General features: G+C 34.8%; 1 protein-coding gene across 1 annotated transcript in view; it reads right to left on the bottom strand.

Annotated features, from left to right (window-relative positions):
• KDM4C (lysine (K)-specific demethylase 4C) overlaps nucleotides 1–18,468 on the bottom strand; it is a 349,283-nt gene that overhangs the window by 85,866 nt on the left and 244,949 nt on the right. Inside the window, exon 17 of the mRNA XM_004677654.2 lies at nucleotides 16,728–16,836. Within this exon, the coding sequence (XP_004677711.1) occupies nucleotides 16,728–16,836 (109 nt within the window). The remainder of the gene's footprint in view (nucleotides 1–16,727; nucleotides 16,837–18,468) is intronic.

Below are 18,468 nucleotides of genomic sequence, written 5' to 3'. Positions count from 1 at the left end.
TGTCATTTTGTTATTGTGGTGGTATTATTAATATACTACCATCATAATAAGGTAAAACATATACTGAATGCTGTGAACAGTCCCTGTGGAAACAGTCTACATGTCTTACTTTGATACCAAAGCTAGAAGTTTCCATTATTATGATTCTGATTTTACAAACTCTGATAATAATGTAGTAAGTGAGAAAAGAGATTCAATAGAACTGTGGAAACATAACTATTCAAGAGATAGAAGAGTATCCTGAAAAAAAAAAAAAAAAAACTCTGAGCCCATTTCGCAAAAGAAAGACAAGGAATACCAAGAGAACTATTATGAAAGGCAAGGCAGACTGCTAAGACAGATGACACATTCTCAAATAACTGGTTTGTGTCAGAGATGAATGTGAACACAGATTACCAAGTCTCAAAGCTCACATACTTTATCATCACATCAAATGTTTTTAGATTAGAACGCACCTGAGAAACCTCCTGAGGACCAGTCAGTACTATGTTTAGTATAATTCAGGTGATTAAATTCTATTTACAAAAGCTTTCAAAGTCTAGCATAAAAAGTTTCTAAGTGAGTGACAAAAGCAGAAGTGTGTGAAATGTTATGAAAGCAGGCAAGCAAGAGTAAAGGAAAAGAAAAGCCTTTAGAGGAAGACTGCTAATTTCATAAAACAGGATTTCATAGATGTGTGATTATTATATATGTATGTGTATGTTTATCATATATATGATTAGTCACTAACACTACTGAAAACTCTCTGAATTATAAAGCAGTATGTTAAAAAGCTTTCCAAGTTGTTTCTCTGTAGGAAACAACAAAGGCAAGAATCATTACTCCAATATGCCAAGCATAATCAATTCGGTGGCGTACCATGGAGCTAGAAATAGCTTTCACTTTCTATTTTACACATTTCAGGTTTTTATTACATGTTGCTTTTATAACTGAAACAGATCTTTGAAAATAAATTGTAAAAAGAATAAAGAGCCTAATATATGTTTTATATGTTAGAACATATATATTATTCTATATATTATAATATTAATATAATACTAGAATTCTAATATTAAATAAACAAATCAAAATTCAACAGTACAATTTAGCCTTATCTGCTGTGGAGCTACATGCCTTGTGCTTCTTGTGTCTTAAATTGATAACCTGAACTCAGAGCTTGGTTTGTCATTTTCTCAGAATGTTTCTGGAAGAAACAGAATGTGACTAGGGATGAACACATCATGCTTGCTTGTTTGCTTTCCCCAATGCAGGTGGGCTGTCACTCTCTGCAAACACAGGAAACTGAGGTATAAGGGTTATCATAAAAAAAAAAAAGAAACACATGTCTTTTGTAGCAACTTGGACAGAACTGGAAAAGATCATGCTTAGTGAGATAAGTCAGAAAGAAAAAGAAAAATACCAGATGGTTTCGCTCACAGCAGGAGTATAATGGACCAGGCAAGAAAATAATAAGAATAATGAACAGTCATAGACCAGAGACATTTTGTGGGGGTGGAGTGGGGAATGGGATCAAACCGTGGGGAATGGGATCAAACCGGGGGGTAGGGAGATGGGGAGAGAAGTGCACAGGACTATGGTGATGGAACATGGGTGACTCGGTGATGGGAAACCCACAGAGATTACAATTGAGATGGGGGAAAAAATGTACAAATGATGTATAAATAAACTATTATTTTTTTTAAAAAAAAGGTTATCATACTTTATCTACATAGGATGTACACTTCATGGTATTATGTGCCATCAGTGTGTGACAAAGAGTACGGAAACAACAATACTGACATACATAGACAGGAAAAGGAGACTCAACAGTGCTAAGGCTACTAAGATAAATGGAATTTTGAACTAAGTGATGACTGCCCCTGTCAAAATGTGAAGCCTGAAAATACATATTTATTAACTGAGGTGCCTGCCAGGAAAAGGAGTGATTTTCATGTTTCTGACTTCTTCATTTTCTAATTATCTAAAAGGATTCTGTAGAAACAGATCTAAGACTATTTAAACTTTTTGTTTCTAAATACATTTTAGCCACAATTCTCCATCTTCTAAGTTGACCTGCCAACTTGAATGTTCTGCAACATATACAGTATTATTGAAATATATGTATAAATTATTTTGAGAACCATAAGAAAGGAACTATAAAATATGATAATGCAATTTTCTCTGAATGTCTTCTTCCTAGAAAAATTCTGAAGTAAACTTCTGCCACACTACTGAGTTTATGACTTTTACTGTCTGTGTACTATAAAAGCAACAATAACCATTAAAAAATTCCCCCAATTCTTTAAAAGGTACTCTAAGACAGGGCCCTCCCTTGTGGAACAACCAGTTAAAGTGTAGCACTATGAGGCTATCACAGCCACTGCAGCATGAGTTCAATCCCTAGCCAGGGAGGTGACCCACATGGTGTGGCAGACCTCTCCTGACCTGCCTGCTGCTCCCCTCAGCAGTGCATCTCAGTACATCTGCCTTTTCTGCTCCCCACTCTGGCTGGTGAATTCTCTCACCCCGCCATCCTCTGCCCTATACTCCAGTTCTGCCTTATACTCCAGTTCTATATGCATAAATAAATAAATCTTTAAAAAATAAAAAGTACTCTAAGACAATGTGGCATGGAAACAATATATAATATGAATTGTTTTGTTATTATGAATGTTTTATTATTCATGGTAATTAATTTTGTTGTGAGCTAAGAATATAAAATTTTATGTTAATACACTATTTAAAAATTTTGCTTTTAAAGATGGTAATTATTTCTAAAGTGACCGCAAAATAATTCAGAACATTTGAAAAAATGTACAGGTAATATTCCTATCTATTTGGTAGGAATTATCCACACTTGAAATATCCTAACATTAGAAAACAGACATGCTTATTATACATTTATTACAAAGAAATGCCTTAAAGGGTATTTGAACTAATCCATCCATCTTCCAAAACTACAAAAAAACAAAAAACAAAAACACACACACACAAAGAAAACGCAACTAATCACACATTGTAAGCTCTATTTCTATCTAAATTCTTCTCAAATGTAAACCCTATGAAAGGGATGGCCCTGCACATCTGCCCTCTGTCATATGTAACAAACACCATGATGAGTTTCATAAGAATTTACTAAATGAAAGGTTGTTAATGAATCAGAGAAAGAGATAGTTATTTGTCTCACAACTTCCCTCATTATAATAGTGTTAATCTGGATCCCCAAATGATGTAGCAAAAGATGATTTTAGTGTATATGCTTTGTGGTTGAAATAACTCTAAATAGACCCCCATGATAGTAAAGAAAGTTCTGACTCTTTCATTGCCCGGAAAGCAACAACTGTCAAACATAAAATACTGATGGCATTAAAATTAGGAAAAGACAACTGAGTAGGTCTGTGGATCATTATTTGTTTTTTGTTTTTTTTAACCACTGTGGTTGACTTATTACATTTCACACCACTTGAGAGTTTTTAGAGTTAAATATGGGTCAACAATCACTAAATACATCAACAAATGACACTCATTGAAATAAATCACACCAAATGACCAGCATATGAGGAGCTGCTGTGACACTACCACGGCTTTCATAAATAAAAAATGAGAATTAAACTTTCATAGTAAAATATTTCATCAGCTGAGATTGTAAATTTTGACACACTTAATTTATCATTGTAAAAATCAGATGAGACTCACTCAGTTATGGTCAGAGAGCTCATTAGTCTATTAAAATTATACCTTTGCCAGACACCATGATTCTTTTCACTAGAAAATACTACTGTCCAGTAAAATGATTTTGCAGTTATCTTTAGGTTTGTTCAAGAAAATCAGTGTTTAAACTTGAAATTTTAAATCAATTACAGGCAATTGTAATATATATGTAATAGATCTGTGAATATATATGTAAATATATTTCATCTTGGAAATCTAAAAGTTTTAACTTTAAGCACTATTCCTGTAATGAAGTGATCAATTTATTTGACTATGTTTCCATTTATTTATAGTAAAATATTTTGTTTCTGAAGAAAGATGGAGTGTATTTTATATTTCAAAATGAAAAAAATTGAGATTTTCATTCTAAAAACAGTTTTATTTAAAATACTACTAGTTGGCCCTCCCTGGTGGCGCAGCGGGTTAAAGCACAGCACTAAGAAGCTAAAGCCACTTCCGCATGAGTTCGATCCCTGCCTGCCCCGGAGGCGACCACATGGCGTGGCAGACCTCTCCTGACCCGCCCGCTGCTCCCCTCAGCAGTGTACTTTGTCGATCTGTCTGTTCTACTCCCCACTCTGCATCTCCATCCTCTCACTCTCCGCATCTCTGGCCTGTACCCCAATTCTGTATGAATAAATAAATAAATAAATCTTTTAAAAAAATTAAAAATAAAATAAAATAAAATAAAATACTACTAGTGTAGTCAAATGTAAGAGCATTTCTGAAATGAACACCTTTTCACTGGATGTGCAATTTCACATGGTTATTATTTCTAACTCCCTTTCCTATGTCATCTCATATCTTGGTAACAATATTCTAATGTATGCTACATTTTTACTGGTTACAGCACATTTCTCTCCTGACCAACCCAAATTCATCTTTCATAATACTGGACTTTCTTATGCATCAAACTATTTTGTATTATAGATTTAGTTTTCATTTTCAATATAGATTTCATTTTCTTTTGCTGTGAGAGAGAACACACATGAAATTTTCAAGGCTGATGCTTTCCAGCCTGTCTGACATACTTCAAATAGTATAGAGTGGCAGATACATTATTATCACTAATAAAATTCACTTCTAAACAAAGCAGTTGTTCACTAACCATAAATTACTGACCAGTAATACTTATCGAATATCACATGCCCCTAACAACCCAAAAGCAAAATGTCAAACAGCTAAACACCTAACAAGAAATAGGATTCTAGTCTATTTCTCTCCCAAGCCACACCCAAATGAACTACAAGGACCATAATTAAGTACATCCAAAATATACTTTCTCCTCAAACCCATGCCTCCTTCACATGGTGCATGGCATTACTATTCCCCAAACTGTTTATACCAGCAACCCAGCCTCCTAACTCTGCTCCTAACAGACTCAATTCTCTCCATTCCGAGGTTCACACAAATATGATTTTTTATATGATTACTTAAATTATCCTTTCTGCTTTTGTCCTGCTCTCTCTACTACATTCCCCTCAATAGCAACAGAATATTCTTCTGAAACTGAGCAACATCATCACTATGACAGTGAAGGGACGCTAGGATCGTTTTCACATAAAAACATTGGATAGGGAGAAATAACGGTGAGTTCCTGACAGGACCAGATGTGTTAGACAAACTTGACAACACCAGTGATTTGCCCAGACACACAAAAAAATTTTCCAAAGACTGGGGAAGGGAAGAGAGGCAAATTATCAAAACCCTACTCCCTTCCCCCAGCCACAAAACTGGCCCACTTCCTCTAGAACAAAGGGACTTTGGTAAAGCTTGGAGACATCTACAACCAGAGAATGCAGAGACATCTGAGAAGTCCAGACAGTGACAGGTGGGCAAATAGGGCCTTGGCACAGGCACTCAGCATTGAGTATGAGCCCCTTTGTTCCTGGGCTCCCTCTCCTCCCACTCCTGGAGATCTGCAAAACCACTTAAATGATAGAAGATACCAGCAGGAAGGACATCAGGGGGATCTTCACAGAGCTGGTACTTACATCAAGGACCTCTTGATACACCAAATCCTCAGGTGAAGGAGTCAGCAGGAGCCTATCATCCTCCCAACTATCTCAGAGGACAGAAAGAGTGCTGATTCTACCACACCCACAGCTGAAGTTCATTCTTTGCCCCCCCCCCCTTTTTTTAAAGCCTCCCTACGAAGACTATCCTATTCAGCCCTACGGTGCTCTCAGCACACCAAAATAAAACAGCAATAACTAGCTCACAGGAAGCCTTCAGAGTTCAGAAATGCAATTCTCTCCCCATCTGTGTGTTTGTTTACTGGTCAGTTGGCTGCCTTGTTCCGTTCTGTTTTTCCTATTTCTGTCTTCTGATCCTTCTATTTTTATTATTTTTCTCCTTTCAACATTACCATTACTACTTTCTCTTCTTTTTCTGTTACATTCCTTCCTCTAGCACCTTTGCCTTCCTCTTCCCCTTTCTTTCCTCTCTCTCACCTTTGTTCCTTTTATCTCTCCATATGGGCCTCCTCTTTCCTTTATTTGTTCCTTTCATTCCTTATTCTTTTTCAATCTCTTTCAATGAAGAAAAAAAAACCATCCCTTTTATAACTGAAACAAACAAAAAAATCAAATACCTGGTAATATGCCTAACAAAAGAGGCGAGTGACCTATACAAAGAAAATTACAAAACATTCTAAGAGAAATAGGAGACCCAAAGAAATGGGAAGATATCCCCAACTAATGGACTGGGGGAATTGACATCAAAATGGCCACCCTGCCAAAAGCAATTTACAGATTCAATACTATTCCAATAAAAATCTCAAGATGTTCATCAAAGAAATAGAACAAATATTGATGAAATTCATGTGGAATCACAAAAAAAAAATATGGTTGTATTTGACAGAACCTCTGTTAGTGCAGTTCAGGAAATGTAAAAGCATATTACTGATTTTAAACTTCTCATCAACACTGTCAAAGAAAGCAAATAATGGTGCAATGCATTAAAATTATGAAGGCAAACAATTTCCAGCACAGAATTCTAAACCCAAATTATTGAACAATTGATCACAAAATAAAAAACACAGACACACAGATGTTAAAAATTCATCTCCACTAGTTTTATTCCCAAGGAAATTATGGGTGTTTACCACATATGTACAAAGGAAGCCAAGAAAAAGAAGACAGAAGATAAAGGAAACAGGAGGTAAAACCCAGAAAATAAGCAAATAATCTTCAGGTTGGTTAGAAATACGACTTTGAGATATAAGTTTTGTTTCTCAACAAAATGATGGCCAGTCCAAAATGTTACAGGTCAGAAGATGTTGAGACAAATATACATAAGGAGATAAATTAATAATACAATCTGGTCTCACACAAAAATAGTTGAAAAGGGAGGGTATATTTTAATATTTTAAGAACCTTTTAGGAAATCAGGTATATTCCTAATGATATGATGCCAAAACCTAACAAAGTATAGTTTCTTAGGGGTTAGTTGTAATTTGAATTACAAAATCTTTTCTCAATTAACTTTTCATACTATTGCTATGTTACATTAAAATCTGTAATGTTGACATATTTCATATTAATATTAAAAAGCTACATTTATTATTTTCATGACCAATCTCATCAGAGAAGCCTTTAAGTTCTGGAAAACTGCCTTGATGTCATAATGACAAATATACATTTTCTAAAATTCCAACTTTCCTCTTGAAAGCTCAAATTTGAGGAAACAAATGCTGTCACTGATTTTTTAAGAAAATCAAATACACAAGCAAAAATAACAATTATTTGTCAATCTTTCAAGTTAAAAAGGCATTCTAAGAAATAAAGTTATTAGCACGAGTGATAACTCAAGCTATCACACGAGTACTCTTCCTCAATTCATCCCACTGTATTTCAGCACTTTTTCTGTATTTTCTATTCTATCATACAGATATTAAAAAGGAATGTGCTTAAGGGTCAAGTCTTAGTACAAGCAGTAATTTTCTGACATCATCAAAAGACCTTCTTAAGTGAAATTATTTCTTTTTAAAATCCAAATGTGCAACAATAAGCAATCCAATGACTACAAGCAAAATTTGGAGCTGGTAATAGATTTGTGGTAAGGTTCCAGCTATTTTTCAATGTTGAGTTACAGCAGGTTCTGATAAACTCTAGAGAGCAGATTATTCAATTTTCAGGAACTTTGAGGCTGGGTGACATCACATATTGGTAGTATGAAATTGACCATCGAAATAATTTCCACCAATGAAGTCAAGAAACACAACAAATCAGAAAATCCATCCCTCCCTGACACCACCATCATTCTTTATAGAGGTTTTTGTTAACGATTTACGAGCACACCAATAACTTTATTTGCCAGTTGTAATTGCATCACCAGCACCCAATTTAAAAACCTTGAGATATTGTCAAAGGGGCTTAAAAACTAGACAACCACTACTTTGTTCCAAACACTACTATGGTTCCAGAGACAAAATGACTTGTTCAGGACTCTTCTGACTGGCCCCTGGGCTTTGGGAGGATCCTAGAGCCTTTTGAGAGTTACCCAATTCATTCTTTGTTCAAAAAGGTGAAGAACAAAGCCAGAGGCAGAAAAGAGCATATCCAGGTATAAATAAATTCTCATGGGTGACCGTGATTCCCTAAACCACTGAAGACTTCAAACTTCGCTACAGAAGGCAAAAAATCAAAGCCATCCTGATCAAGAAAGCTTTCAACACGCAATGGCCAGGTTCAAAGTGAAACTAAACTGCTTTAGGGACAGCAATCTGTTCATCTTCAGGTTTGAGCGATTACTACAAGGAAAGGTGCTGAAAGCTCCGTGCATGTGGAAGAACCCTGTGCCCTGATGTACTGACAGAACTTTCCTGTTTAATGGGATTCCATTCAAAAGAAAATTCCAATAGTTCATAAGCTGCATTTTCTCAATGCCCAAGAACTACTTAATGTAATTAACTCCTTACTAGTATTAGTAAAGAAAAATAAGGCAAGAAATCACTTCAGGAAGTAATGGCTAACTTGAACAAAAGCAAAAAACCAGACCCTTCACTTTCTCATTTCATCTTACAACCACCGCAGTTTACAGATGAGATTCACAGAGGTTAAACCTGTAAGGCCAAGGGTGACTCAGGGGAGGACTCAGGACTTAAGCAATCTTAACCAGAGCCTTTACACCCAATTCAATGTAACAGAGGCTTAGAAGTGCATGATCCAAAGGGTAAGACAAGATGAATGCAGAGGCCCTTTGATAGTAAATCAATAACTGCAATCCACACAGCTAGCTAAAACTGTGCTTGTACCTATTTCTAACTATGGACTCAAGTTAGAAAGGGCATTACTAAATTATGGGAACTCACCTAAACTGTACTGCAGAGACTTACATTACATGAAAGATTTTCACTATATACAAAAGAGCATTTTGTAACTTTTTTGTTGATTTTTAAAACACCCTTCTGGGGAATAAATAACCTAACTCATAATAAAAGATAGAGAAAGGAAGAAAAGTTACTGAGCTCTCTCTTTCCCACAAAGAGAATAATGAATTTAGTGTGTTAAAATAGTAAGTGCACCTTTCTAAAACAATAATCTCTATTCTGTCAATCACTGAATTGCTTAGAGCCATCCAGCAGCTGCCTCAGTTTGGCAAGCATCTATTCATACCAACCCTGTATGAAAAAAGTGACCTGGTCTCTAGAAACCTGACCCCAGCTTACTCATTCAACCTAAAGATCCATGAGTCATCACTCCTCACAAAGACAAGATGATACAAAAATGGATCATTCAGCAAAGCAAGCTGAAAAATAAGGTAACTCTCCCATAATATGCTTAATCATGAATTATCTGAAGTTCTACTTATCCATGTAATAATGTTTTAAAAATTAGTTCTCTGGGGAAAAACTACAAATGTAAAGGCTCCAATCAATTTATTTTGCCTCACAATTTTCTTTTAGCAGATAAAGAAAAATCCATTGTAACAAGATAACATTTCATGCATTTACACTTTTTCTTGTATACACATCTATAGCCTTCAGAAAGTATTTTATTTGTAGTCATGCCAATCTGACATTTTCCATTTTACTCAAAAGATTTTATGGTTTGGTATTACAGCAATATACAAATTTGACAGCTTGCAATAGGATCTAGTCCCTGCAGCAAATCAATGTGACAGTTAAGTACTATATAGCTACTAATGTACATTTTTTTATACTACACTTATTTTAAAATCTTACAGAGCTGGAGATATGTGTATATTGTGATACAGAAAAACATTCTTAATGATACTGTAAATTTTAAACTGGAGTTAATTAAATAATAGGACAGTACACATACCATAAATATACCCTTGATAATATCACTGTTCTTCCTTCAGTTTTATTGTTAAGAGCAAATATTTCCTCAATTGCATGTAAACAATGCACTTGCTCTTCAGTATCCATGTTTATTATTCTTAAAATATCTCTTTGTCTTTATAAATAATTGAAGATGAAAATAAATCAATGCATGAGTTAACGTAGAACATAATGACTTTTTTATTGCCTTTACAACCTTACCTTTTTTCTTTTAAAGTGATGAAAGATAATCAATATGCCTTTACATTTCCTGAAATGCATTAACAGAGGTTCTGTCAAATACAACCATGATTCCTGTGCAAAGAAAGCAAAGCTGCTCTCTAACCAAATAGGGCTCAGCATGATCCTCCAGCACAAAAAGCAGACCCCTCGCTCTCTCAGCAATTCTATTTTTGGTATTCAATACATCTGATAACATAAGCCAGTTAGCAAAGAACAGTGCCTTCCTCTAAGAAATAGCAGCCTGAATATAATTTTCCCCCTTGCTTCAACTCTTCAGATGGAAACCACAGTGAAACCACTCTATTTTCAGAATTGAAACACCTTTCAAAACTATAATCTTTGGCTTTCAAGTTCACTATTATTTGTCTCAGGTACAGACTTTAAAGTGTATAGAGGCTTCTAAGCAGAATAGTTGGTCTCAACTAGATACTGAAAGGCTGGTAGCTACAGTCATCATTGTAGTGTAAATTTCGTTTCAAAATAATGCTCTTCACTCAGAGAACACTTGTGCTAGTGTTTGGTTCACTTGTCAAATAGAAATCAGAGGTCATCAAATGCCTGGGGTAAACTTCAGCTTTCCAAAATTCATTTCTCCCTCTATTTTGGTTGCAGAAATAAGGTATCAAATGTAAAAGGCCAAGAAAAGTCTCCATGGAAGCCACAGTGACTGCTAAGCCACTATACGGATAAATGTGTGGTCAGTGAACACCAACAAGACATTATGCAATGACAGCAATCAAGAGAGACAGCATTTGTTTGTACATGTAATTTAAGACTGAAATACTCTTATAGCACTTTGACAACTTTTTCTTCAAATCAAAAACTTTTAGAACAGCTGCATTTCAGACCTGCTACAATTTTCCAAGATTTCATTAGTACACAAACTTGCCGAGCTTTTTTATTTATACAAATTCCATAGATCTTTGATTTATTTAATATTCAAGAAGCATTCAACATTGATGACATTCATTGTACATATGTACAATATGTACAATGAAACACATACCATATTCATACAGTTTAACTCTTTTTGCTAGGTTTTTAAAATGTTCTTCCCTTAAATTTTATAATCAAATCTAAAGACGTTTTGATGACATATTATTACCTCCTGATAATAACTAGGGCATTCAGATCACACTATAGAAGCATGTTTATTTGTTCCTTCTAAATACCTATCCTTATTCTTCTTGATACTTTGCCTGCATTTTTTTCTTTTTTAAAGATTATATTTATGTATGAATGGGTCCTCCCTAGTGGTGCAACAGGTTAAAGCATAGCACTACTTCAGCATGAGTTTGGTCCTTGGCCATGGGGTGACCCACATGGCACAGCAGACTTCTCCTATCTTGTATGTATTTTTTCCTACTGTAAAAACTACAAAACTCTAATTTCATGTGTGTTTTCTATCTCTCTCCTTCCTTTCTTATGTGTTTTTATCTTTGGAAAATTTATTCTTCTACCAGCTTTCAGTTATGATTATAGTTAACCAATCATACTATTAGAGAAAACAAGACAGAGGGAAATAATAAAACTAAACAATCCTGAGTAAATTCTACAACGCACACCACACGATGGCAATAGTTTTCTTTTTGTACACAAGCATTGCTGTCACTGTGACATCAAATAAACTCTTAAGCTGGCTGTCCCTAAGAATACCGGGATGGGCCAGGACATTCAAGAAGAAAGTAGGAAACTACCTTCTCCATCTGCCTTGAGCTTTTCTACCAGTACAGATGCCCTGAAATCAGTGGGTGAACAGAGAAGGTGTTGGATGGCCTGAGAGAATGGTCTCGAATGACAGGACTTGTCAAGACAACTTTTCCCATATTAAAGTCCTTCAGAAGCAAATATTTCATACTAAATGACAGGTAAAGAGAAACACTAAGAAATCTAAGATCTACATTAATAATCAAAAAAGTGCTTAACTTGAAAGAAGAGAATCTCCCTTTCAGTGTTGCCTATTCTGATAACTTAAAATCATTTTTTTCCTATAAAAGGATGTCTCTGTTAATAGCCTTGTGCTTTTAGATCGCTACCTGTAGTATTTTTTTTAGCTGAAGCAGCAATTACTTTAATAACCCTATAGATCATTATGCTATACAAAATCAAATATTGTTAAAGAAAGCAGAAACTAACCACTACAGTCAAATACATTTTTGCACTAAAATATCATCTTGGGCCTTCCCTGGTGGCGCAGCAGGTTAAAGCACAGCACAAAGAAGCTTAAACCACTTCCGCATGAGTTCGATCCTCGCCTTCCCCGGAGGTGACCACATGGCGTGGCAGACCTCTCCTGACCCGCCCGCTGCTCCCCTCAGCAGTGTACTTCGTGGATCTGCCTGTTCTGCACCCCACTCTGTCTCTGGTGAATCCTCTCACCCTCCGCATCTCTGGCCTGTACTCCAGTTCTGTACGAATAAATAAATAAATCTATAAAAAAAATATCATCTTAAAACTTTAATGAATTATAAAGTATTTAAAAATTACCAGCCATAGGAAAAAAAGATACAGTTTTGAAAATAAATCTAGTCTCATTATTGCTGTTCTACTTAATTATACCAGACGATACTACACTACTAATATTAACAGACATGATGGATGATAAGATAAAGGTTCTTCCTATAACACCATTTTAAGATCAATATATCACTGAAAGGATTCCTTCCCCTTTCAGTCTCTTTTTTTGAAACGTTCATTATGAGACAAAAAATGTGTAAAGAGTAAACTAATCTTTTGTTGCATTCACTACAAAAACCTTCCAAACAAATAATTGTACAGAGAAATATTTTAAAAGCTAACTTCAACCTATTAATAAATAAAAGACTAACAGCAAAAAATCCAAATACTTCTTCATATCTAAAAAAGAAAGAATAGCTATGAGCATTTCTATAAAGGCATTTTAAATTCACTTTTGCCACTAGTCACATTTTAGGTCAACTGAAGTTACTAGCCCTTAATAGTGTTGCTTACTAGTTATACAAAAACAGAAAGCAAACAAAGAAATATTATTTGTACCAAGGAAAAGGAGCTCTTTTATATGACTAAGTGAAAAACATAAAATAAATTTTTAAAAAATACCTCTAAAATTCAGCACTTTGAATGTACACTAGGACCTTCCCTGACTTCCTTCCATTCAGGGGTTAAGAGTACCCCAGCAACTTATGTCCCTTCTCCGGCCCCCCCTCTGTCTCTCTCTGTCTCTGCCTCTCTCTGTTTCTGTCTCTCTCTCTCTGTCTCCCTCTCCCTCTCCCTCTCCCTCTCCCTCTCTCTCTCTCTCTCACACACACACACACCCTTATAAGTGCAGTCAGGGTTCAAATTAGGCATTTGTTGAAGGAGGTGGTTTAAGGGCAACTGGCTGCGAAACTAGTACAACAGCACCACCTAGTGGGCGCTGGAGAGAGGCTCAAAGTCTCCATTGCTGCTTCAGGGATGAGCAACTTGCCCTACTTAAAACAGACCTTTTCAGTTTTTAATTCTCAGACAATAGATCCCAAGATCAAAGCTCTCAACCAAAAGAGCCAGTGTCTCATGGGTGTGCCATATGCACTTTGGAGCAGTGATAGATTCCATGACCTAATATAGGTCCCCTGTCATTCCAACAAGGAAATCAATTTGCTTTAGAGTAGGGTGCACAGGGGTGAGCATAAATTTATCATCAAGACTTTTAAAGAGCAAACTGTGAAAACACATAAACCATTTGGTATTGTCAAGCCAAACCCTCTTCCATAATTTTAAGCTGAAAATCACAAATAATGAATAATAATTTTCTGCCTTTTATTTATTCCATAAATATTTACTGTGACTATCATGCACACATGCACACACTACACAGAACTTTAATTCATATTCCACATAACTTGATTAGCATTCAGTGTGTCTGTTCAATTTCTTTACATGTAATAATAGAAAAATACTAAATCAGATTACATAACAGTAGCAAATATGCACACATTGCCAAAAGTTACTATCTTATTGACAAATAAGAAATTGAAATAACTTGCAAAAAAGCTGTTCTACAATTATTTTAAAAAACAATTAAGATTTTCTAATCACTTAGACTCCAGCTCACTTCTTTCAACTTTGATATTCTCCATCAAAAAGTGACAAAAAGAAAATTTTCATCCTTCTGTGCACATCTTTCCCATAAACCAATGGGAATGATTTTGATATCTGGCATTGCCTATAAGGTCAGGATGTTACAATCCTACAAAGTGCAAAAGTCAGGAATTATCTTGTTAAAATTGCCAGTAAAACCAATGCTGAGAAACTTTGATTTTGATTCTTCTTGTATTTTCCACTTAAAATAATCCCTATAATCATTTTGAAAAATATTCCAAGAAACTATCAATATGTATAAAATTATATTAAAAAAACAATAGTTATATGACCTATAACTATTTTCACCCAAGTATAGGCCATGGACTCAAGTATGTTAATTAGCATAGCTATATTGTTATTTGAATGGACTTTAGATAATCTTAAAAGAAATCATGACATATTCTTTAAGTGATACCAATTATTTAATGATAAAATATGGACAAACACCATCAAGTGAAGCATATAGCATTGTGAATAAAACAATAAACTTTGGGCCACCCCTGATAGTACAAGGAGTTGAAGCACAGCACTATGAAGTTATCACAGCAGGGGGGCGATCCATATGGCATGGCGTGACAGGCTACTCCTGACCAGCCTGCGTTTCCCCTCAACAGTGTATTTCACTCAATCTGCCTATTCTTCTACCCACTCTGTTTCTGGTGAATCCTCTCACCCCCCCCCCCCACATCCCCAGCCTATACCCCAGTTCTGTATGCATAAATAAATCTTTAAAATGTTTTTAAAAAATTAACTTTGCTATTTTTGCATACAATCCTCCTATTTCAGATTTCAAGATATATCTTCCTGAAAGGAATTGAAATAATCACACAATCCCTCACCTCTATTCCCTTAAACCCTCTTTTGGGTTGGTGTAGGTAACGATATATAATTAGGAAACTACGGATGGACAAGAGTAGTCAGGGTATAGATCTTTAAAGGAAAGCATCAGGAGCACTGATCATTCCTATACTAGTAATAGAAGTCATCTTTCAGAAGGAGACACAGATGACTTTTAAAACATGATGTTTGAATTTTAACAAATCCATATTTCATGTAAATCAGGAAAAAAATTACAGACTTTTGTTAATATTTGTCATACTAAAATTAAACTCTTTAACATGTGGTGATTCTTACAGTCATAACACTCGCAATTTTTTTTGTTTGTTTGTTTCCTCTCTATTGATATTTTGGATAACCAAATGTAACATTGCAAACTTTCCTATGAAAATCTAGGAGCAAAAGAACATTACTCTCTCATGCCAGTCACTGTAAGCTCTATAGGACCACTTGAATGATTCATTCATTTCCATTTCAGGTCACAAAACTTCCACTACTCCAACCTCAGCAGCCCCACGCACGTACATGTCAACAGCTTCATCAAGGGTCACACAGTTTCTAACAATGTGAGATTTTTGAAAGGAAATTCACAGTTTTTACTTGCCCCTTTCTGAAAACAAATACAGTAGACTAGATTAGAAATTCCTAAATCAAGGTCCTGAAACAGCACCCAACTCCCCTCTGGGAAAAGAGAGTAAATAAAACAGCAGTCAAGTAGAGAGTTACAACTATGGTGCCAAAAATACTCTAAGGTGGAAAGATGATAAGCTAAAAATAACATTCAATGAAGACATTTAGAATGTTAAGTCCACTTATAAGACACACTTAAGCATTTTAATGTCATGCAATTTAACTTTAGGGAAAATTTCATTAAATACAAAACATAAAGGCCTAAATTAATGATCTGCTAGTTCCCAATTTAACAGAACTACAAGGTTACTTCAATGTAAAGGATATTAAAGGTCTACCTTTTCAATGAAAAACATTCTGAATAAAGAAAACCAGTGGGGAGATTTTTATGAAAGTTTCTATACAGGTCAGAAGATAATTGACAAGAAAGTCTGGCAAATTATATGATTTGCATCTATTCCTAAGTGAAAAAATCCCTTGATAATAACTAAAGTTTTTGTGTTCTCTCCAATTCTCTTCTTAGTGAAGAGTGATGAAATCAGGTCAGAAGCATTTTGCTAAAGCAAGATCAACCAAAAACTGGCAAGAAAGAGAAAAACTAAACAATTTAAAGAGAGACAGTTGGAGAGCTCAGGTCCACTACTAACAAATCTCACCAGACAGCTTGTAGGTGGAAAATACACATTAATGAAAAAAACATATAATCACTTTGCCTAATTTCAAAAAGGATTTGAGGAAGATTATATATGTAGTTATGATTTTAGAAGAAGAGAATGTGTATGGATAAGCAAATTTAAACTAAAGGAATGTTAAGAGTAGAATAATGAAATGAAGATAAGAGAAGGTATTTTGGGAATGGGCGCATTGATAGGAAAAAAATATCTCAATTTAATTTAATCAGAACTAAATAATGAGGTAAAAAGGAAGCTTTGCCACTCACCAATTTTAATCTCTGTAAAGGTATTCTGCCTACATCTATTTGTGTCCTTTCTGGGACATTAGTGAATCGAACTTCTGGGACCGCAACTGCACACATGATATGGGCCCACCTACAGGAAAGGAGACATTAAACATAAACAAAATTCCCTGAACTTAAACTTTAATGAAGGCAATTCTCACAGATGGAAAATACCCAGGAAGCAAACCAAAGCCTAAATCTATCAAATCTATCAAATACCAAATTTTAATTCTATTGGATGATACCTGCATAGATTCACTATCACACCTGCCCAGCACTGTGACAGGAAGAACAACGTGAAAACCAAAGCCTCACTCACATCAAAATACATGCATGCTTCTGCACTCAAATTGCAAAATACAAAATTGATTTGGTAGTGGAATATATAGATGTTAAATATAAATCAGCTAACCAATGTGGCAAAAGAGTAAAAATTTAAAAATTCAATTAAAAATATATAAACAAGGTAAATATTCTTTTCACATAACACAAATATCAAAGGCAAATGTTATCATTTTACATAACACAAATGTCATTCAACAAATGACACAATGTACAAACAACAAAAGTTTTCTAAAAGAATTCATAGTTTTTAATTAAATTATTTCTCTGCATCCTATACTCAAAATAATCTTAAGAGAAATGAAATTTAGCTTGTTCCCTTGTTATCTACTTAAAACCTAATTGCTCCTTTCAAAGTCTGAATTTCTCCAGAAAAGTTTTTTCATAGTAAATTTCTCATAAATGCTTATGACCAAAATAAATAGAAAGACTATTGAAGTTTAAAGAAATTCTGAAGAATTATCTAATTCATTAGTTTTTCAAGCCAAAGTGTATTTATTTCACTCAAACAACATCAGACTCCATTCTGCCTTTAAAGATCACAGGAAGAGAAGATAAGCATCAACTCCTTTCAGGTATTCCTTCATTGTTAACTACATTACTTTTTTCAGTTCTAGGCACAAGGTTAGGAAGAGAAGTTGTTACCACTGTCTTTACAGAAACTACCTACACCAACTCAGTCTGCATAACCTGTGCAATGTCTATATCTAGTCAACATTTTAGTATAGTGCCAACCACATCAATTAAGACTGAAAGCTGAAAACCCAAAATTAAATATAAACATAGTCTCTTATTAGAGTAAATTTTATCAGTGTAGGAATGATAAATGCCTTTACTCTTCCTTATAAAGTAATTAGAAACATCGGTACATGTGCATAATTATACTAACTCCATTGTAATGTTACAAGGAGTCTCAACTCCAGGACCTGTGGGACCAGGCAGGATATAAGCAAATACAGGCAGAGTAAAATCACAGTAACCAGGGTGTGCCTGCCCCATTTAGGCCAACTTTCATTTCAATGTATTACTGCTATATAAACATAAACGATCATCTTTCAAGTAAAGATAAAAATCTGGTGTCCCTTTTAAACTGTCTTTCTATTTTAGTACATACACTTTCTTGTTAGTTTCCTGGTGTTAAAAGTAAAGGGTTTTGTTTCAATATCATGATTAATACTTATTTATCTGATAATACAGAATTTTTTCAGGCATGTTCTGTTTTTATTAGATGAATGAGATTCACTGTAGTAAACACTATAGTGTTTAAACAATAGTATAAACAATTCCAATAGTATCTAGATGATAGTGGTTTCTTTTCATTTAAAAAAATTCTATTAGGAAAAGAGGAGTTTTTCCAAATATGTCAAAAGCTAAGTCAAGA

The sequence above is a fragment of the Condylura cristata genome, unplaced genomic scaffold (assembly GCF_000260355.1).
Source record: "Condylura cristata isolate star-nosed mole 26May11 unplaced genomic scaffold, ConCri1.0 scaffold00006, whole genome shotgun sequence".
NCBI classification, from domain to species: Eukaryota; Metazoa; Chordata; class Mammalia; order Eulipotyphla; family Talpidae; genus Condylura; species Condylura cristata.
The sequence above is the reverse complement of the archived record's forward strand: the minus strand, read 5'-3'. Positions and strand labels throughout refer to the sequence as shown.